Source organism: Rhinichthys klamathensis, unplaced genomic scaffold (assembly GCF_029890125.1).
Source record: "Rhinichthys klamathensis goyatoka isolate OS25496 unplaced genomic scaffold, OSU_Roscu_1.1 h1tg000819l_1, whole genome shotgun sequence".
In the NCBI taxonomy this organism is placed as follows: Eukaryota; Metazoa; Chordata; class Actinopteri; order Cypriniformes; family Leuciscidae; genus Rhinichthys; species Rhinichthys klamathensis.
The window spans coordinates 754,663-776,943 of record NW_026607205.1 but is presented as its reverse complement, the minus strand read 5'-3'; the positions used below and the strand labels follow the sequence as shown (position 1 = coordinate 776,943).

The window sequence follows — 22,281 nt, the reverse complement described above, 5'->3', positions numbered from 1 at the left end:
GTATTTGTTTTCTCTTCCGGGGGCCGATGCTGGGTTGTTGCTGGGTCGTTGCTGGGTCGATGCTGGGCCCCTGAGGGTGGAAGGGCAGTGCAATCTACACACATCTATTCTCCTCATCATGGACAACAAACTTTGTTGAGTCACATTTAAATACCAGAGTTTTTTTATATTTATTTCTGTAAAGAGTGTTGTATAATTAAATGTTTTGGCAAACACCCCACTTCCCATGCCTTATTATATAATTGTAATAATATTTCTTTACTCTTATCAATTAATTTTTTTTTTATCATACAATAACTTATTTGATCATTCCCTGGTGTTGTTTTTCCTGATTTTCTTATTACATTATTCAATTCGCACATCATATTTATGGCACTTTTAATGTCCCTATCATCCTGTATTACTTCTACATTTTCTCTTATTGTTTTCTCCCTCTGTATCTTTTCCTCGTTACTCAAATTACTATGTATTTTAACATACGTGTTTTGTTTGCTGGGTATATACCTCTTAACTCATTGATTGGGTTGATTAACTGAATGTGCTCCACATGTGTTTAATTAGGTTTGATTATCTGAACGTGCTCCTCCCGAACTTTGTTAATAAAACCTAATTTCTTAATATGCCAAATATGGTAGGGGTTGATCTTTGAGTTCTATGATTGGATGGAAAGGACATCATGGTTAATGATTCTGCTTAATCTTGTGTATAAATATGAGGCTTCTTCCTTAATAAACTTGAGAGTGTTATGGTCTTGTCTCTGCTTTATCGTCTAACTAAAAATTAATCTAACTGTCAGTGTTCAGGCCAGTGCTGTAGCAATGCATCACTTCTTTTCCATGATGTTTTCACTGCTAGCCATTATTGGGCATGTGAGCGGTGAGTCTGACCGACCGTACAGATCTGAGCTGAAGGTGACGAACGGAGGGCCGTGGGGATCGTGGGGGGAAAAGCAGTTTTGTCCAAGTGGAAGTTACGTCGGAGGGTTTAGTCTGAAGGTAAGTTGGGCATTGACTCTATTTTGCTAATATGGGGGTGGATGAGTGATTCAACGGTTCACAACTGTGGAGTTGCTGTTTGTCATTTAATTCCAGGTTTCTCCAGGGAACTTAAGATTTTAAAGTGTCTGTGTAATACTAAAGAGCATGAAGATAAATGTTACTAAGTGTTGGGTTAGTTTACTCTTTCAAATGGAAGATTGTCTTGTTGTTTTAAGGTGGAAGGCAAACTTTATTTAGGTGGTGATGATACAGCGCTCAATGGGATTCGACTTTACTGTGTTGATCGGGCCGGAAACCCTCAGTCTGTCATTGAGTCCAGTGTAGGAGGGTAATGGACTCAGATTATTAACAATTCTTGCATTAAGTGTTTAAGTTAAATAAGTAAATTGGATTTTCTTGAAAATGCTAATTGACTTAAACGGGCAACCTTTGTTTTCTTCAGCTGGGGTGAGTGGACCGGTCTCAGATTTGCTCCTTCTGGATACTTTACATCTTTCCATCTGAGAGTTGAATCTCCCCAAGGATCTGGAGATGATACAGCCGCAAACAACATCATGTGAGTGTGTGTGTGTGGTGCTATAAGTTATAACATCTCTTACCCAGTGAATACCACTCACACCATCTCTTACCCATCCTGGTTTTATTTTAAGGACTCAGTTTTCCCCATCAATAGTGTAGTTAATATCACACTCGCAGTCGTGCTGCTGTTCCAGATTGCAGTGATTCGGCTGCAGGAGATCATGTGACTGACAGTCAATCTGACAGCACAATTACATATTTATCACAATATTGTCATATGTGGCTTTTTTTTTTTTTTTAGGTTCATATACGGTACACGTGACGTGAATTCTGGCTGGATTGAAGGTATGAGCACAGACTGGGGTGAATGGGGCAACTGGAGTCCAACATGTGAAGGAACGGGAATCTGCGGCTTACAGACCCGTGTAGAAGAGTCACAGGGAAGCAATGGAGACGACACCGCTCTCAATGACGTGATCATGTTCTGCTGTGATTAAGGTGATGTGATCGCAATCAAACTCAGACTGACACACACTGCACATCAACTAAATCTGTTTATTCTTTCAGGTGTAGGAGGATGACGACAAGAAGAGCAAGATCAGATTATTAAATTAAAGGCTAATTATTGATCATCATAAGCTAATGCAACAGTTTTGTAATGTAATCCTGTAAAGTCAGTCGGTCATATCACAAAAATAAAGCCTGACCGGATGATCAGGACATTTACAGCCTATTTTATGCTTTCTTGTAGATTAGTGATTCTTCTGAAGACTCCTGAACTTCTGCTGAAACTGTCAAATATCAGCAATAAAGACTTTTCTAAACAGAACCTTGTAGTTTCACATTGTTTTGCTCAACACTTTACATCAGATCGTTCATTACATTAGTGCATGTGGCAGATTGTCTAAAGTGACTTGAATAGCATTCATATTAACTGTCTTCCGTTGTCTATCCGTTCATGCGTTTCCTGGGAATGACCAGCGTAATCTACAGGAACACTACATGAAGTTAAAGTGTAATATTGTCAATCCTGTTACCCTAAATGCTTTGCTTTTCTAAAGCTATATTTTATTTGGCTTAAATTGCACAATGCATATTCAAAAAAACTATTTAATTTAAGATTTTAAACTCACTCCTGCAACAAATATATAACTGTGCAAGAACCAAGAAGCAGTTTTGAATCCGTAATCAATGACTTATTTTTTTTTATGGGTGTTGTATTATGTTTCAGTTAGTCTCCTAGGCAAGTTACAAATGGTTTACGTTGTCTTTCACATTTCTTTGTTTTTGTTCAGTGTCAGTTCTACTTGCGTTAAGTTAGTTATCCTGTTTCTGGGTATCTTTTTGGTTCTAAAACAAAGACTACTTTGTTTATAGACAATTGGAAAAGTTTTTGGGGCAGACCTGACCTGTTAAAAAGAGATGGTATTCAAAAGGAAGAATGCACGGTAATTAACATCTCAAATGTATTAACTCAAGACTCTGTGAATGTGCTATCAAAAGGATTGACTTTTTCTCCTACAAGTGAAACTAATGCATTTAAAACTAAGGTGGACCTCTTTAGGTTCTATAGAAATCTTCATTTGAAAGTGTGGTACCATCAGTCGATTAAATCCATGAATAGCACACCTGAATTGAATTTTGACACCACTCATGATGTTAGGAGACAGTTTAAGCCTAAGTCAAACTTTATGCCTATGAGTTCTAATCCCACTTTGATTGCTTTTACCAAAAAGGTTTCTCATGATATAGATAATGTTTAACAAAAGACAGAACAGAATGAAACACAATCTCTCAAAACGTGAAAGAGATGCACTGAATTCTCTAACAAAGAATGAGCAGATAATAATAAAACCTGCTGACAAAGGGGGTGCTGTTGTAGTGATGGATAAATGTTCATATATTATTGAAGCTCAGAGACAACTAGGAAATAATATTTATTATGAACAATTGCAGAGAAATCCAATTATGAAAATGAAAAACGAACTGAGGGACATTTTATCTTATGGTAGAGACCAAGAATGGATCTCAGACAATGAATTTGCGTTTCTAATGAATGAGAATCCCCAAATGCCGTGTTTCTACATGTTACCTAAGATCCATAAGAATTTAGAACAACCTGAGGGTAGACCCATTATCTCAGGCAATGGATCTTTGACAGAGCCCTGCTCCCAATTTGTGGACTTTTTTATAAAACCCTTAGTGCGGGATCTCCCGTCTTTCATTGAAGACACTACTGATGTGTTAAATAAACTTATGAATATCACAGATGTAAAAAATTGTTATTTGGTGACTTTAGATGTAGCCTCTCTGTACACCAACATTGAACATCAAGAAGGCCTATCAGCCTTACAACATTATTTGGTACATAGGTCGGAAACGTCACCCCCCAACCATTTTTTACTTTCTCTCACAGAATGGATTTTACACAATAATGTGTTCCTCTTCCAAAAATTTTTTTTTAGACAACTTAAGGGCACAGCGATGGGTGCATGTTTTGCTCCTAATTATGCCAATTTATTTTTAGGTCACTGGGAAGAGCAATACATATATGATCGATCTAGTAACAAATTCTGTGATAGGATAATATTTTGGGGACGCTTTATCGATGATATTCTCTTTGTTTGGTCGGGGAATGAGGAAGAACTTTTGCAGTTTCATGAGTACATCAATACAACTAACCCAAATATAAAATTATCAATTGAATATTAAAAAATATCTATACATTTTTTGGATTTGACTATCTCCATAGACGATGATAATTTCTTGTACACAACAATATATAGGAAAAGCACAGAGAGAAATACTTTATTGAGGGCTGACAGCTTCCACCCAAGCAGCCTGAAAGATAACATTCCATTTGGACAATTTCAGCGTCTTAGACGCATCTGTAACAAAGATTCTGATTTCGAAATGCAGGTTCAAGATATGTCATTAAGATTCAGGGCTAGGGGCTACTCACCAATGACAATAGAGAAAGCAATAGTAAAAGCACGCTCCATAACACGCTCTGATCTACTACTAAAAAAGAAAAAGAGGAGGAAAGACATGGTTAAAAACAACTCCAGACCTGTCTTTGTTACTCAATATAGTAGTAGTGCTTTTGAAATGAAACAAATAATTATGTCCAATTGGGGGTTAATTCGAAGTGATCCGATTCTGAAAAACGTCTTTCCAGAGCCGCCTATGACTGTGTTTAGGAAGGCACCATCCATAAGGGACAAACTTGTAAGAAGCTACCTTCCAGGTCCTAAACAAAAAACATGGTTAGAAAAAGGATTGTGGGGGACATATAGGTGTGGTTCTTGCAGCCATTGTGAGGGTGTCATTCAGAGTAAGATTTTTTGTGATTTGAGAACGCAGAGAGAATTCAAGACGAATGGTTTTATTAACTGTAACTCTGAATATGTCGTCTACCGCCTACAATGCCCATGTGGGTGTTTCTATGTGGGTAGAACTAAAAGAAAACTAAAAGAGCGGTTTTATGAACACAAATACGCAATCCGAGTCAACAACGAAGATTACCCTATGGCCAAACACTATAAAGAAGTACATCATAGTGATCCATCATCTTTGAGAATTCAGGGCATTGAAATTATTAAAAAATCAATACGTGGAGGTGACATTTTAAAACGGTTATTGCAACGTGAAACTTTTTGGATATGGAGTTTTAAAGCAATGGATTATCCAGGATTAAATGAGGAGATAGACTATAGACCTTTTCTGTGATTCTGTAATATTGTTTTTCTTGTGACTACCTATTTCTCATATGTATTTTATATGTATATGTGTATGCATGAGTTCATGCGTGCTACCTGTTGCTTGTGTTTTATTTACAATGCAACCAACAGCTTTAGTGCTGTGAATCAGGTGAGAGGTGTGCCTTATAACTTTTCTAGTATCTTTGACAGAAAAGGTAGATTCGAGATCGGCCTGTGATTGACTAATTCTGATGGATCAAGTTGCTTTTTTTTTTACAAGCGGTTTAATCATAGCCAGCTTAAAAGTTTTTGGTACGTATCCTAATGACAAAGATGAATTAATGATATTAAGAAGAGGATCTATGACCTCTGGAAGCATCTCTTTCAATAGTTTAGTTGGTATAGGGTCTAACATACATGTTGTCGATTTAGATGATTTAACGAGTTTAGAAAATTCTTCCTCTCCTATGGCAATAAATGAATCAAAATTTTCATCAGGGCGACTACAATGCACTGTCTGATGCGATACTGTTGTAGACGGTTGCATAGTTATAATTTTCTCCCTGATATTATCAATCTTATAAGTGAAGAAGGTCATAAAGTCATTACTGCTGTTTTGAATAAGTACCTTGGGTTTTGTTTATTTTCTTCTAATAGGGTTGAAAAATAAGCAGATCTAGCAGCTTTTAAGGCCTCTCTGTATGCAATCGAGCTCTCCTTCCATGAAATGCGAAAGACCTCTAGTTTTGTTTTCTTCCAGTTGCGCTCCATTTTTCTGGCTGCTCTCTTTAGGGCCTGGGTGTGCTCGCTGTACCACGGCGTTGGACTATTTTCTTTAATCTTCTTTAAGTGCAACGGAGCAACTGTGTCTAAAGTGCTAGAAAAGAGAGAGTTAAAAGTTTCTGTCGCAATATCGAGTTCTTGTAATGTAAATGTTCTTCTGAGCTATCTGGAATGCTGAGATGACACTGATCAGGAAGATTATTAATAAAGCATTCTTTTGTGGCAGAAGTGATAGGTCTAACATATTCATAACACGGAGTCGGCTTTGCAGCCTTGGCTAAATGTAATTTACATGAGACTAGATAATGATCTGAGATGTCATCGCTCTGCCTCAGAATTTCAACGGTATCAACATTGATACCATGCGATAATATTAGGTCTAGAGTATGATTACGACAATGAGTAGGTCCTGACACGTGTTGTCTAACTCCAATAGAGTTAAGAATGTCTTTAAATGCCAATCCCAATACATCTTTTTCATTATCTACATGTATATTAAAATCACCAACAATTAGGGCTTTATCTGCAGCCAGTACTAACTCTGATAGAAAGTCAGCAAATTATTTGATAAAGTCTGTATGTTGCCCTGGTGGCCTGTAAACAGTAGCCAGCACAAATCTTAAACGTGATTTATCATTTGCACTATATATTGTTACATTAAGCACCAACACTTCAAAATAATTATATTTTTAACTAGACTTCTTAGTGGTTTTGAAAATATTACTATAAATTACAGCAACACCTCCCCCTTTGCCTTTCAGACAAGGGTTCATGTTTATTGCAGTAATCTTGCAGGGTGCACTCATTTAAAATAATGTAATTGTTTGGTTTTAGCCAGGTTTCTGTCATACACAGGTTGTAGTCTGTAATCATCCATCTAGGTTGTAGTCTGTAATCATATTAACAAAAAGTGCTTTTGAAGTAAGGGATCGAATATTCAGCAACCCAAGCTTTATCATTTGTATTATTTCTGTTTTTTTATTTGTTGAACATCAACTAAATTTTTACCCTTTGATGGGTTTGGAAGTTTTGTATTTCCTAATTTGGGGAACAGACACAATCTCTATATGATGATATCTAGGTGAAAGAGCATCTATGTGATGGGGTTTATCTGACCTTGGTGACGTGAGGCCGCTGGCAGACGTTCGGTTTAGCCAGTTTGTCTGTTTCCTGACCTGAGCCCCAGATTGTCATGTTTTAGCTCTAAGACTATGAGCCAAATTACGAGAGACGAGCAGCACCATCCCAGGAGGGATGAATACCATCTCTTTTTAACAGGTCAGGTCTGCCCCAAAAACTTTTCCAATTGTCTATAAACAAAGTAGTCTTTGTTTTAGAACCAAAAAGATACCCAGAAACAGGATAACTAACTTAACGCAAGTAGAACTGACACTGAACAAAAACAATCAAAGAAATGTGAAAGACAACGTAAACCATTTGTAACTTGCCTAGGAGACTAACTGAAACATAATACAACACCCATAAAAAAAAATAAGTCATTGATTACTGATTCAAAACTGCTTCTTGGTTCTTGCACAGTTATATATTTGTTGCAGGAGTGAGTTTAAAAATCTTAAATTAAATAGTTTTTTTGAATATGCATTGTGCAATTTAAGCCAAATAAAATATAGCTTTAGAAAAGCAAAGCATTTAGGGTAACAGGATTGACAATATTACACTTTAACTTCATGTAGTGTTCCTGTAGATTACGCTGGTCATTCCCAGGAAACGCATGAACGGATAGACAACGGAAGACAGTTAATATGAATGCTATTCAAGTCACTTTAGACAATCTGCCACATGCACTAATGTAATGAACGATCTGATGTAAAGTGTTGAGCAAAACAATGTAAAACTACAAGGTTCTGTTTAGAAAAGTCTTTATTGCTGATATTTGACAGTTTCAGCAGAAGTTCAGGAGTCTTCAGAAGAATCACTAATCTACAAGAAAGCATAAAATAGGCTGTAAATGTCCTGATCATCCGGTCAGGCTTTATTTTTGTGATATGACCGACTGACTTTACAGGATTACATTACAAAACTGTTGCATTAGCTTATGATGATCAATAATTAGCCTTTAATTTAATAATCTGATCTTGCTCTTCTTGTTGTCATCCTCCTACCCTGAAAGAATAAACAGATTTAGTTGATGTGCGGTGTGTCAGTCTGAGTTTGATTGCGATCACATCACCTTAATCACAGCAGAACATGATCACGTCATTGAGAGCGGTGTCGTCTCCATTGCTTCCCTGTGACTCTTCTACACGGGTCTGTAAGCCGCAGATTCCCGTTCCTTCACATGTTGGACTCCAGTTGCCCCATTCACCCCAGTCTGTGCTCATACCTTCAATCCAGCCAGAATTCACATCACGTGTACCGTATATGAACCTAAAAAAAAAAAAAAAAGCCAGATATGACAATATTGTGATAAATATGTAATTGTGCTGTCAGATTGACTGTCAGTCACATGATCTCCTGCAGCCGAATCACTGCAATCTGGAACAGCAGCACGACTGCGAGTGTGATATTAACTACACTATTGATGGGGAAAACTGAGTCCTTAAAATAAAACCAGGATGGGTAAGAGATGGTGTGAGTGGTATTCACTGGGTAAGAGATGTTATAACTTATAGCACCACACACACACTCACATGATGTTGTTTGCGGCTGTATCATCTCCAGATCCTTGGGGAGATTCAACTCTCAGATGGAAAGATGTAAAGTATCCAGAAGGAGCAACTCTGAGACCGGTCCACTCACCCCAGCTGAAGAAAACAAAGGTTGCCCGTTTAAGTCAATTAGCATTTTCAAGAAAATCCAATTTACTTATTTAACTTAAACACTTAATGCAAGAATTGTTAATAATCTGAGTCCATTACCCTCCTACACTGGACTCAATGACAGACTGAGGGTTTCTGGCCCGATCAACACAGTAAAGTCGAATCCCATTGAGCGCTGTATCATCACCACCTAAATAAAGTTTGCCTTCCACCTTAAAACAACAAGACAATCTTACATTTGAAAGAGTAAACTAACCCAACACTTAGTAACATTTATCTTCATGCTCTAGTATTACACAGACACTTTAAAATCTTAAGTTCCCTGGAGAAACCTGGAATTAAATGACAAAAAGCAACTCCACAGTTGTGAACCGTTGAATCACTCATCCACCCCCATATTAGCAAAATAGAGTCAATGCCCAACTTACCTTCAGACTAAACCCTCCGACATAACTTCCACTTGGACAAAACTGCTTTTCCCCCCACGATCCCCACGGCCCTCCGTTCGTCACCTTCAGCTCAGATCTGTACGGTCGGTCAGACTCACCGCTCACATGCCCAATAATGGCTAGCAGTGAAAACATCATGGAAAAGAAGTGATGCATTGCTACAGCACTGGCCTGAATACTGACAGTTAGATTAATTTTTAGTTAGACGATAAAGCAGAGACAAGACCATAACACTCTCAAGTGTATTAAGGAAGAAGCCTCATATTTATACACAAGATTAAGCAGAATCATTAACCATGATGTCCTTTCCATCCAATCATAGAACTCAAAGATCAACCCCTACCATATTTGGCATATTAAGAAATTAGGTTTTATTAACAAAGTTCGGGAGGAGCACGTTCAGATAATCAAACCTAATTAAACACATGTGGAGCACATTCAGTTAATCAACCCAATCAATGAGTTAAGAGGTATATACCCAGCAAACAAAACACGTATGTTAAAATACATAGTAATGGTAATTTGAGTAACGAGGAAAAGATACAGAGGGAGAAAACAATAAGAGAAAATGTAGAAGTAATACAGGATGATGGGGACATTAAAAGTGCCATAAATATGATGTGTGAATTGAATAATGTAATAAGAAAGAAAACAACACCAGGGAATGATCAAATAAGTTATTGTATGATAAAAAATATTAAATGATAAGAGTAAAGAAATATTATTACAATTATATAATAAGGCATGGGAAGTGGGGTGTTTGCCAAAACATTTAATTATACAACACTCTTTACAGAAATAAATCCTACAGTTTTCTATAAACTTTCTACTTGCATGTAATGTAATAAAATGACCTTCCTTTCTGTCTTGCAGGATTACTTCAAGATCTCTACAACATCAAACTCAACCGCTCTATTAAGAGCCAACCCTCACAAGAGCTCCAGTACTAGTGAGTCGCAGCGAATCTTGCCGTGATTAGCTCTTCCCAGGTACAGTTTCTACAATATTTCAATCAGTATTTACTCATCAAATGCTCTCTCCTGAATCGTGTGGTAAAATAACTTCTTTATAACTGTCTTAATTTATGTTTTAAGAACAATAGTTTTACAGCAGAGCAAATTGAATAAGTCCTTTGTTTCGGGTGAGGAAGGAACATCCGGTGCCCAAAGACAGAAAGGTGTGTGTGGCCATTAGTGTGTCTTGTACTGAAACAATGCTGTAATATGTAATACATCATTTGATGTTGACAATTTTGCACAGGTTATCACTTTGATTTTTCACTTAAAAGGTGAAACTAATATATTATATAGACTCATTCATTACATGCAAAGTGAGATATTTCAAGCCTTTATTTGCCTTTATAATTTTGATGATTATGGCTTACAGATATGAAAACTTTTTCACAATATTCTAATTTTGACTTTGGGGTTTTCATAGCTATAAGCCATAATCATCCAAATTATAAACAAATAAAGGCTTGAAATATCTCACTTTGCATGTAATGAGTCTATATAATATATTAGTTTCACCTTTTAAGTTGAATTACTGAAATAAATGAACTTTTGCACGATATTCACATTTTTCGAGTTTCACCTGTATGTGCTGCAATTTTATATATATATATATATATATATATAATACTAAAATGTGTATATTATATAATGTACTGACTGCTGCTTTGTAAATTTAAATAAGGAACAGGCGACTCTGGCCCTTTTGCGTTCTCCTTTTTGAGGAGGGGAGTTTACCTCCAACCCTAATCAAGCACACCTGAACATTTGAACCAAAGTCTGCAGGTTTACTTCAGTTATAGACAATCGGCAGGAGGGTTTGAGGTCGGAGCTAAATCTGCAGGACAGAGGACGCTGAGGGCCAGAGTAGCCCATCACTGCTGTAAATAACACAGAATATAAGCTGACCTGACTGTCCATTAAACTGCTTCATTTGAATTGTTTGTGTTTTTTGTTTTACTTCCAGACCAGGACTGGAGAACGCCTGACGATGGGATGTTGAGACTTCTTCCTCTGGTTGAGAAAAAGCTCCACCACATCAGTGATCACATCTTCTGTTCATCATTTGTACTGTAGGGCACAACTGAACAAACTGTTTCGACGAGGAAGAAGAACATGAACACGATAGAGAAGAGCGAGAAACCAGTTTAGCTGTGATAATGAATCATTATTTTCCAACACAATATCAAATCTGTTTTCTGTATCATAGGTGACTGAATATGATTCTCTGGCACTCATTTGTGTGGCTTCAGCAGCTGTGGATGGATTAATATGATGTTAATGTATTTTTAAAGACACATTTTTATTTATCTTTTTATCTCATTTGTCCTTATCCTACTTTATCAACTTTATGCTGTGTCCTCCAATAAAGTATGGTGAATATTGTGTATTGAAATGGTGTTTGGTACAGTAAATTTAATATTTTAGTTTAGTTCATAATTCAAAAATAAACAGACATAAACATTTTTTTATCTGGTTAATGATATTTTGGGACAAAAATGCACTAAAAGTTGCACATACTTGCATGTTGTGTGAAGTATGCCAGTTGTCAGTGAAATAAAGGGAAGCTATGTGAATAACATGAGGCTGCAGTGGGCTATCTTGCTACAAACACTTCCATCATAATTGAAGATGATCCATGTTGATCATTCAAGGGAGCGTGCTTATTGGCTGCCTCGCAGCAACTGCAGCAGCCTATCCATGAGCCTGGCGTGACGTCACGCCCAATGAGGACACTTCACGCCCTCCGCGCGTCACAGCCCGCCAAAAGGGGTGTGGTCTACGTGTATAAAGGGAAGGCTCAGAGGCTGATTCTCTGATTTTCTTCTCTTCAGCGAGCTCTACGCACCGCTGGATCTTGAGAGCCGCCGTCGTGGAATCAAGCGATCAGCAAGCCTAGGAAGCGTCTAAGGAAGCCAGCCGTCTTCGCCACCTTCAGCCATCCGTGCCTGCTACGCTATCCGGCGTCATATCCTTTTTCGCTGCTGTGTTTTGCCGTCGCATTACACTACATTCTAAAAGAGCCGAGGCGTTTTTATCAAAATGCCTCGCACTTCCTGTGGCTCGTGCCGAGCCCCGCTCAGCGTTGGACACCGCCTTGATCTGCGTTCTCTGCCTGGGCCAGGACCACGCAGCACTCACCCTCGCTAATCGGGTGGCAGCGTGCTGTGTGATGAACCTCCGATGTCGACCCTGCGGGCTCGACTCGAGGCTTTCAACGTGGAAACTGCACAGCGCTTCCCGCTCTCTCTCCCTCTGTTTGAGCCGCACAAACTGCGCCGTTCACAAAGGATGTCAGAGCGGACGGTCGCGGCGCTAGTTTTCTTTACGTTACAAGAAAGCTACCCCGCCCTCGTGCACATTTCTCAGTCCCCTCGTAAGGTCAGGCGACTGGAAATGTCAATATTGCAGTAAACGAGCCTGTTATAATACACGCACGCCTGCAAACAAACGCCGTCACAAGACATGATGACGCTCGCTGGCTGTTCGCCTATTACGAGCCCTCTTCCCGCTCTCTCTCCCTCTGTTGAGCCGCGCAAACTGCGCCGTTCACAAGGAATGTCAGAGTGGACGGTCGCGGCGATAGCTTTCTTTACGTTACAAAAAAGCTTCCCGCCGAGGCCTGACTAACCTCCATTTCTCAAGCATTTCTCAGGAAATATCAATATTGCAGTAAACAAGCCTGTTATAATACACACCCGCCTGCAAACAAACGCCGTCACAAAGCGTGATGACGCTCTCTTATATGCTTGCGCTGACTGAAAGCATATGTGGTTCCCCCTGTGGCTCAGTGGCGAAATCCTAAGCTTTCGCGCCAGAGACCCGTGTTCGAATAAAAAAAAAAAAAAAGAAAAGCTGTTCGCGTCTCCAAGCATATGAGCCTTCGAAGCATTTCGCTCTGTCAGTCCCCTTATACAAGGCTACTGCAGTGACGTTTTTTGCAGCCAACGAGCCGGTTATACAACCCGCTCGCCTGCACCCAAACACCGTTTCTACGGCAACCCAGGGAAATCTCAAAAGAGTATAATGTCTTCCGGCTCACGCCGTCTGTGTTTCAAGTGTAGTAAATGTGCCCACATCCCAGTGTTTACCCCTACACAAAAGCACTATAGCCCCTGGGTCTCCCACACTCACAGAGCACACTCTCTTTTAGCTGGCAAATGCCGCCCGAGTGCTGAATTTAATAAACGTGCCCACAAATCCGTGCTCACTTTTCATTTCTGCGCGCTCTGTCACACGGCTAAAACAGCCTCATCTGGGTCATGTTATGAATGTATGTCACGTGCCCGCTCACGAGCTCTCATTCATACTAACAAATACAGCTCCCGCAGCACCGCTCGCAGATCACACAAAACGCTCCCCATTCAAAGTAATCGGGTCGACAGCTAACCACCGCTGTCAGCGAGCCTCCGTATTCGAGCACTCATACTGTTCAGATCTCAAATGTAAGTCACGTGCCCGCTCACGAGCGCTCACTCTTACTGAAAGCACTTGCAAAACAGCCCCCATTCACAACACTCGGGACCTCTCACAGAGCCCACTCTCGTAAAGCTGGCAAATGCCGCTCGAGTGTTAGATGTAGGACATGTGCCCACGGTTCCGTTCCCACGCCTACTCACTGCCCGCTCTGTTTCACGGTCATCCCCCATATACCACACAATATGTTCCCCGTACAAAGCCACCGGGACATCGTGTATAAAACAGCCGGCCATCGCTGTGTGCGAGCCGCTGTATACAAGCACCGAGAGCGCGCGCGCCGTGCGCGCACCTCCGAATCAGGTTCTCAAGCCCACAGAGTGTGGCTGTCAGAACCCGGAGGCCATTCTGCCCCTAGCTTTACATGCAAAAGCATGGCATGCCATTCAGGGCGCGTCAGAATGGGTGCTGAGCACAGTAAAGAAGGGCTATACACTGCAGTTCGCTCGCCGTCCCCCGCGCTTTATATCGCGTCTTGAGACGAGAGTGAATGGGGAAGTAGCACATCTACTTCGTGCAGAAATAGCGAAACTTCTGTGCAAACGGGCCATAGAAAGGGTGCACCCTTCTCTGAGCGAGTCGGGCTTTTACAGCTGTTACTTCCTCATTCCAAAGAAGGACGGAGCCCTCAGACCAATATTGGATCTGAGATATTTGAACAAAGCCCTGATGAGGAGACTGTTCAAAATGCTCACTACCAGGAAAATCCTCGCGCATGTTCGCCCAGGAGACTGGTTTATCACCCTCGATCTGAAAGATGCTTACTTTCAGATTCAAATCATACCCCGTCACAGGCCATTCCTGAGATTCGCCTTCGACGGTCAGGTATACCAGTACACCGTCCTGCCGTTCGGCCTGTCCCTAGAACCCCGTACATTCACAAAGTGCATGGACACGGCGCTCGCCCCCCTGCGGAGTCAGGGAATGCGAATATTGAACTATTTGGACGATTGGTTGATTTTAGCACAATCAGAGAAAGAGCTGATTTCTCACAGGACAGTGCTTCTCAGCCACCTGGAAAGCTTGGGTCTCACGGTCAACTGGACCAAGAGCTCATTACTGCCCAGTCAGTCTACTTCTTTTCTGGGTATAGAACTGGACTCCGTGGCTCTGACGGCGCGGCTGTCAACAGAGCGTGCGCGCCGTATTCAGCGCTTGGTCGCGTCTTTCCAGGAAGGCAGCATCACACCCCTGAAAAAGTTTCAGAGGATGCTGGGCTTCATGGCATCGGCTGCAGCAGTCCTTCAGCTAGGTCTGCTGCGCATGCGCCCGCTGCAGCGCTGGTTGAACGCTCGTGTGCCTCACCGAGCCTGGACGTCCGCGCGGGATACGTATCAGAGTGACTCACAGCTGTGTCTCAGCCCTGAGCCCCCAGCGGCTGTGGCACCTATTCGGCAAAGCGGAAGTAGACCTTTTCGCGTTGAAAGACAATGCGCACTGCCCGAGCTTTTTCTCCAAAAGCGAGGATGCGCTGGCCCAGACCTGGCCCATGCGCCCGCTGTACGCTTTCCCTCCGATCTCTATGTTACCACAGGTAATCAAGAGGATCAGGGAAGCGCGCCACTCTGTGCTCCTCATAGCTCCACGATGGGAAAACCAGACCTGGTTCCCAGAGCTGGTGAGGTTGTCACATGGAGCCCCATGGCCGATCCCGGTGAGGAGAGATCTCCTCTCTCAGGCCAGCGGATCGGTTTGGCACCCCCACCCAGAGCGATGGGCTCTGCATGTGTGGGTGATCAACGATTACTCGTTGCTTTGCCAGAAGGGGTCGTGAACACGATCACACAGGCTAGAGCGCCCTCCACGAGAAGGCTCTATGCTTCTAAATGGTCAGTGTTCGCTCAGTGGTGCTCCACTAAAGGCGCTGACCCACACACATTGAATCCCCCGCGCCCCCCCTCGGTTCCTATGTGGGATCTTTCTTTGGTCCTAGAGGAAAGAAAGCTTTCCCCTTTGAACCACTGGGTTCTGTGGATCTAAAATACCTCTCGCTCAAAACCGTTTTTCTGATAGCGCTGTCATCAGTAAAACGCGTGGGGGATCTACACGCGCTGTCTGTCAGCCCTGCGTGTCTCGAGTTTGGACCAAACGACTCGAAAGTCATCCTCAAGCCGAGGCATGGTTATGTCCCCAAGGCAATGGGCACGCCCTTTAGAGCGCAGATCATCTCCCTATCGGCTCTGCCAGCATCCGATAGCGATGACAGTGATAATCTCCTTTGACCCGTCAGGGCGCTGAGATCCTATATCACGCGCTCCGCTGCCTTCAGGCGCTCTGAGCAGCTCTTTGTTTCGTTCGGTGGGCGCACTAAAGGTCTCGCTACCTCGAAACATAGTCTGTCCAGATGGATAGTGGACGCTATTGCCTGAGCGTCTAAACACCTGCAGTGCCCAGTGGGCATCAGGGCTCACTCCCTGAGGTATGGCCTCGTCGTGGGCATGGTCCAGTGGGATTTCTATTCACGATATCTTTACGGCGGCAGGCTGGGCCTCCCCCTCCACATTCGTGAGGTTTTATAACCTAGAAGTTCCCGCGTTGCAGGCTAAACTGTTATCAGTATAAGTGATGTGTGTGATCTGCCCATTATGCATGCGCAGGCTACCATCATATGTTTATTAGCTCACCTGGTTGAGCTGCACATAAAGGATTGGATGCCTACACACAGACCGTCATTCGCTCTGTGTGTTTTGCCTAATTCTTGTGCTTATGTACTGTGCTGGCCCGCGTTGCTGGCCACCTTAATTACAAACAAATATAGACCGGCAGCGCCGCTCTGTATTCTGTTATATTTTCAAGAGTGATTATTACATGTGTTGGCCCGCGTTGCTGGCCACCTGTTCTCGCTTGTATGTTCCCCGGGCTCCTGGGATGTATGCAGCGTATGCTTGGCGCGCACGGCGTTGACAAAGAGTTCCCGTAGCGTAAGTTACTTACACAATACGAGAGAACCTCTCGTAAGAGAACTTACTCGGTTACCTAACGCGTAACCTGCCGTGCTCGCGCCACAAGCTCACTCGCTTCATAGAAGAAAACCAGAGAATCAGCCTCTGAGCCTTCCCTTTATACACGTAGACCACACCCCTTTTGGCGGGCTGTGACGCGCGGAGGGCGCGAAGTGTCCTCATCGGGCGTGACGTCACGCCAGGCTCATGGATAGGCTGCTGCAGTTGCTGCGAGGCAGCCAATAAGCACGCTCCCTTAGCCTGCTTTGGTCTGCTGCCTGCTGCACTGCGTTGACAAAGTGTGAAAAATTAAGGATAATTTTTGGCTTCAGATCTCGAGAAAAGATAACTTTACCCATAGCGTAAGTTACTTACGCAATACTCGTTCCCTCTTCTAGAGTAAGTTTTAGTACTCGTGCTATACTGTCACACGACACACGACATGTATCTCCTTTTCCATGCAGTGTGTTGGTAGCAGACATCATTGGGTATAAGAAATAAAATAAAGAAATTAACAACATATTCAAGAGATGACGATTTGGGGGATTCTTAATTAAAAATTATATCTTTATAGCCTAAGGATAAAACTGTGGGTCACATAAAATATAACAACTTAAATCAACCCTAAAAGTATTCACAAAATAAATGGGAAGCGGTTTCTTTCACAATACTACCACAAAACAAATATTTTAAGTTTTGCGCTTGTGATAACGCGTCGTAGGTCACATGATAACGTCAACATGGCGGATGATGTCCGGATCGCATTCATACTCAACGAGATTTGGCTATAAAGTACCTACTCTTTTAGCGCTCGTTAAGTAACTAACTATTGAAATTAAGTACCTACTCATTGAGTATGCGGTTTCGAACGCAGCCTAGGAATAGGTTGCAAAGAGGAGAAAAGGCTCAAGTTCAGTAGTCTTTGTTTTATTACCAAAAAGATACACAGAAACAGGACAACTAACTCAAAAACGCAAAGTAGAACTGACACTAAAAAAAAACTAATCAAATGTGAAAAGGACAACTTAAACCATTTGATTGATTTGATTTGATTGATTTTATTTTATTTTATTTTATTTGTCCTCGAGAGGAAATTTGTTTCCACCATCGATGCGTACATGATACAGAAACACACATAACATACAAAACAACATAACATATAACATCTGCAAAAAAAAAAGGAGAGCATACCTGACGTATCACTGATTCCCTATGTATTTAGGGCTTGTATGTATACAGGAAAACAACTCTTACTGAACTTGGCTTTTCTACACATAGGTAACCTATACCTACGGCCCGAAGGCAGGAGAATAAAATATTTATACAGAGGGTGTTCTGGGTCATTTAGGCTTTTTTGTGCCTTGCTAGTGTCGAAACGCTCTTCGATAGATTAGGGGTAGGGATACCAATAATTTTACTTGCTAATTTAGTTATCTTTAAAAAAAAATTCTTATTGGTAACTGTAAGCATATGCACTCACCTAAAGGATTATTAGGAACACCTGTTCAATTTCTCATTAATGCAATTATCTAATCAACCAATCACATGGCAGTTGCTTCAATGCATTTAGGGGTGTGGTCCTGGTCAAGACAATCTCCTGAACTCCAAACTGAATGTCAGAATGGGAAAGAAAGGTGATTTAAGCAAGTTTGAGCGTGGCATGGTTGGTGGTGCCAGACGGGCCGGTCTGAGTATTTCACAATCTGCTCAGTTACTGGGATTTTCACGCACAACCATTTCTAGGGTTTACAAAGAATGCTGTGAAAAGGGAAAAACATCCAGTATGCGTCAGTCCTGTGGGCGAAAATGCCTTGTTGATGCTAGAGGTCAGAGGAGAATGGGCCGACTGATTCAAGCTGATAGAAGAGCAACTTTGACTGAAATAACCACTCGTTACAACCGAGGTATGCAGCAAAGTATTTGTGAAGCCACAACACGCACAACCTTGAGGCGGATGGGCTACAACAGCAGAAGACCCCACCGGGTACCACTCATCTCCACTACAAATAGGAAAAAGAGGCTACAATTTGCAAGAGCTCACCAAAATTGGACAGTTGAAGACTGGGAAAATGTTGCCTGGTCTGATGAGTCTCGATTTCTGTTGAGACATTCAGATGGTAGAGTCAGAATTTGGCGTAAACAGAATGAGAACATGGATCCATCATGCCTTGTTACCACTGTGCAGGCTGGTGGTGGTGGTGTAATGGTGTGGGGGATGTTTTCTTGGCACACTTTAGGCCCCTTAGTGCCAATTGGGTATCGTTTAAATGCCACGGCCTACCTGAGCATTGTTTCTGACCATGTCCATCCCTTTATGACCACCATGTACCCTTCCTCTGATGGCTACTTCCAGCAGGATAATGCACCATGTCACAAAGCTCGAATCATTTCAAATTGGTTTCTTGAACATGACAATGAGTTCACTGTACTAAAATGGCCCCCACAGTCACCAGATCTCAACCCAATAGAGCATCTTTGGGATGTGGTGGAACGGGAGCTTCGTGCCCTGGATGTGCATCCCACAAATCTCCATCAACTGCAACATGCTATCCTATCAATATGGGCCAACATTTCTTAAGAATGCTTTCAGCACCTTGTTGAATCAATGCCACGTAGAATTAAGGCAGTTCTGAAGGCGAAAGGGGGTCAAACACAGTATTAGTATGGTGTTCCTAATAATCCTTTAGGTGAGTTTAGAAAAAGCAAATGGCCCCATACGTAAGGACTGGCTCAATAATACTGCAATACAGAATCAGAAGTCGTGGCTGAACAGACAAATGCCTAAGTTTACGAATAGCTGTCAGTCTTTGTTGACAGCGTTTGTAAACTCCTAGAGTGTGCTGATTAAAATTGAGATTTCGGTCCAAAATAATGCCAAGATATTTAAAATGATCTACTCTCTCAACCATCTCTCCCTCAATGAAAATGCTAGAAGAATGAATCTGTGCTTTTGTGGTACCAAAGACCAATTCCTTAGTCTTTAAAATATTGAGGTGCAGAAAGTTATACTCACACCACGTTCTAAAATGTGCTGTAGAACGTTGATAGTCCAAGAAAGAGTCATTATCCTCGTTTAGCAGAGCAAGGATGGCGGTATCATCTGCATATTTAAAATAATGAGTTGTTGTAAATGAACTCTGACAGTCATTTGTATAGAGACTAAAAAGGAATGGGCTAAGTACGCACCCCTGGGGGGCGCCAGTATTAAAGACAATGGGTGGTGATAGTGCATTGCCCACTTTAACCACTTGAGGTCTATTAGAAAGAAAATTATGGATCCAATATATTAGAGATGATGGAACTTGCATTCTCTGTAGTTTCCTTATCACCTGGTGACGCTGAATCGAATTAAAGGCGGAACTAAAGTCAATAAAGAGAATTCTTTATTTGTAACTTGCCTAGGAGACTAACTGAAAGAAAGAACATACAACATCCATACAATTTTAAAACTGCTTCTTGATTCTGGTACCGTTATAGATTTGCTGCAGGAGTGAGTTTACAATCCTCTCAAATATTAAAAAATTAAATAATTTGAATATGCATTGTGCCATTTAAGCTAAAAAAAAAAATATTTATAGCTTTAGAAAGGCAAAACGTTTAGGGTAACAGGATTGACAATATCACACTTTAACTTCATGTAGTGTTCCTGTAGATTACGCTGGTCATTCCCAGGAAACGCATGAACGGATAAACAACGGAAGACAGTTAATATGAATGCTATACAAGTCACTTTAGACAATCTGCCACATGCACTAATGTAATGAACGATCTGATGTAAAGTGTTGAGCAAAACAATGTGAAACCACAAGGTTCTGTTTAGAAAAGTCTTTATTGCTGATATTTGACAGTTTCAGCAGAAGTTCAGGAGTCTTCAGAAGAATCACTAATCTACAAGAAAGCATAAGATAATAGGATGTAAATGTCCGGATCATCCGGTCAGGCTTTATTTTGTGATATGACCGACTGACTTTACAGGATTACATTACAAAACTGTTGCATGACATGGTTCATGTTAGCTTATGATGATCAATAATTAGCCTTTAAATTAATAATTTGATCTTGCTCTTCTTGTTGTCATCCTCCTACACCTGAAAGAATAAACAGATTTAGTTGATGTGCAGTGTGTGTCAGTCTGAGTTTGATTGCGATCACATCACCTTAATCACAGCAGAACATGATCACGTCATTGAGAGCGGTGTCGTCTCCTTCGCTTCCCTGTGACTCTTCTACACGGGTCTGTAAGCCGCAGATTCCTGTTCCTTCACATGTTGGACTCCAGTCGCCATAGTCACCCCAGTATGCACTCATACGTTCAATATAGTCCCAGTCACGTGGACCGTATTTGAGCCTGAAGAAAAAAAGAAAAAAAAAAGAACAACAATACTGTGATATGTAATTGTGCTGTCGGATTGACGGTCAGTCACATGATCTCCTGCAGCCGAATCACTGCAATCTGGAACAGCAGCACGACTGCGAGTGTGATATTAACTAAACTATTGATGGGGAAAACTGAGTCCTTAAAATAAAACCAGGATGGGTAAGAGATGGTGTGAGGTATACACTGGACTTATAGCACCACACACACACTCACTTGATGTTGTTTGCGGCCGTATCATCTCCAGATCCTTGCGGAGATTCAACTTGCAGCTGGAAAGCTGTAAAGTATCTAGAAGTATCAGATCTGCTAGTCGTATCAGATCTGCCAGTCCAGTCACCCCAGCTGAAGAAAACACACAAATAGGTTGTAGTTCAAATCAATTAGCATTCAAGAAAGTCCAATTGACTTATTTAGCTTAAACACTTAATGCAATAATTGTTAATAATCTGAGTCCATTACCCTCCTACGCTGGACTCAATGACAGACCGAAGGTTTCTGGATTGATCAACACAGAAAAGTCGAATCCCATTGAGCGCTGTATCATCACCACCAAAAATAAGTGGGTTTTCCACCTTAAAACAACAAGACAATCTTCCATTTGAAAGAGTAAACTCTTACCCAACACTTGGTAACATTTATCTTCATGCTCTTTAGTATTACATAGACACTTTCAAATCTTTAGTTTCCTGGAGAAACCTGGAATTAAATGACAAACAGCAACTCCACAGTTGTGAACCGTTGAATCACTCATCCACCCCCATATTAGCAAAATAGAGTCAATGCCCAACTTACCTTCAGCTGAAACCCTCCGGCGTAACTTCCACTTGGACAAAACTGCTTTTCCCCCCACGATCCCCACGGCCCTCCGTTCGTCACCTTCAGCTCAGATCTGTATGGTCGGTCAGACACACCGCTCACATGCCCAATAATGGCTGGCAGTGAAAACATCATGGAAAAGAAGTGATGCATTGCTACAGCACTGGCCTGAATACTGACAGTTAGATTAATTTTTAGTTAGACAATCTGCAGAGAACGATAAAGCAGAGACAGAACCATAACACTCTTAAGTTTATTAAGGAAGAAGCCTCATATTTATACACAAGATTAAGCAGAATCATTAACCATGATGTCCTTTCCATCCAATCATAGAACTCAAAGATCAACCCCTACCATATTTGGCATATTAAGAAATTAGGTTTTATTAACAAAGTTCGGGAGGAGCACGTTCAGATAATCAAACCTAA

The 22,281-nt window shown here is 41.4% G+C and overlaps 3 protein-coding genes across 3 annotated transcripts; 1 reads left to right on the top strand and 2 right to left on the bottom strand.

The window, feature by feature from the left end:
* Positions 1 to 818: 818 nt before the first annotated feature.
* On the top strand, positions 819 to 2,014 carry LOC130078136 (vitelline membrane outer layer protein 1-like). The gene is made up of 4 exons (XM_056243646.1): positions 819 to 995; positions 1,214 to 1,326; positions 1,441 to 1,554; positions 1,819 to 2,014. Exons 1-4 carry the CDS (start codon positions 819 to 821, stop codon positions 2,012 to 2,014), a joined length of 600 nt encoding a protein of 199 aa, XP_056099621.1.
* A 6,179-nt stretch (positions 2,015 to 8,193) lies between these two features.
* On the bottom strand, positions 8,194 to 9,365 carry LOC130078135 (vitelline membrane outer layer protein 1-like). Its single transcript, XM_056243645.1, has 4 exons — positions 9,210 to 9,365; positions 8,881 to 8,993; positions 8,653 to 8,766; positions 8,194 to 8,389 (listed from the first exon to the last, which is right to left on the bottom strand). The coding sequence occupies exons 1-4, from the start codon at positions 9,363 to 9,365 to the stop codon at positions 8,194 to 8,196; spliced, it is 579 nt and encodes a 192-aa protein (XP_056099620.1).
* Positions 9,366 to 20,817: 11,452 nt separating this feature from the next.
* On the bottom strand, positions 20,818 to 22,006 carry LOC130078133 (vitelline membrane outer layer protein 1-like). The gene is made up of 4 exons (XM_056243644.1): positions 21,830 to 22,006; positions 21,497 to 21,609; positions 21,251 to 21,379; positions 20,818 to 21,007 (listed from the first exon to the last, which is right to left on the bottom strand). The coding sequence occupies exons 1-4, from the start codon at positions 22,004 to 22,006 to the stop codon at positions 20,818 to 20,820; spliced, it is 609 nt and encodes a 202-aa protein (XP_056099619.1).
* Positions 22,007 to 22,281: the final 275 nt, after the last annotated feature.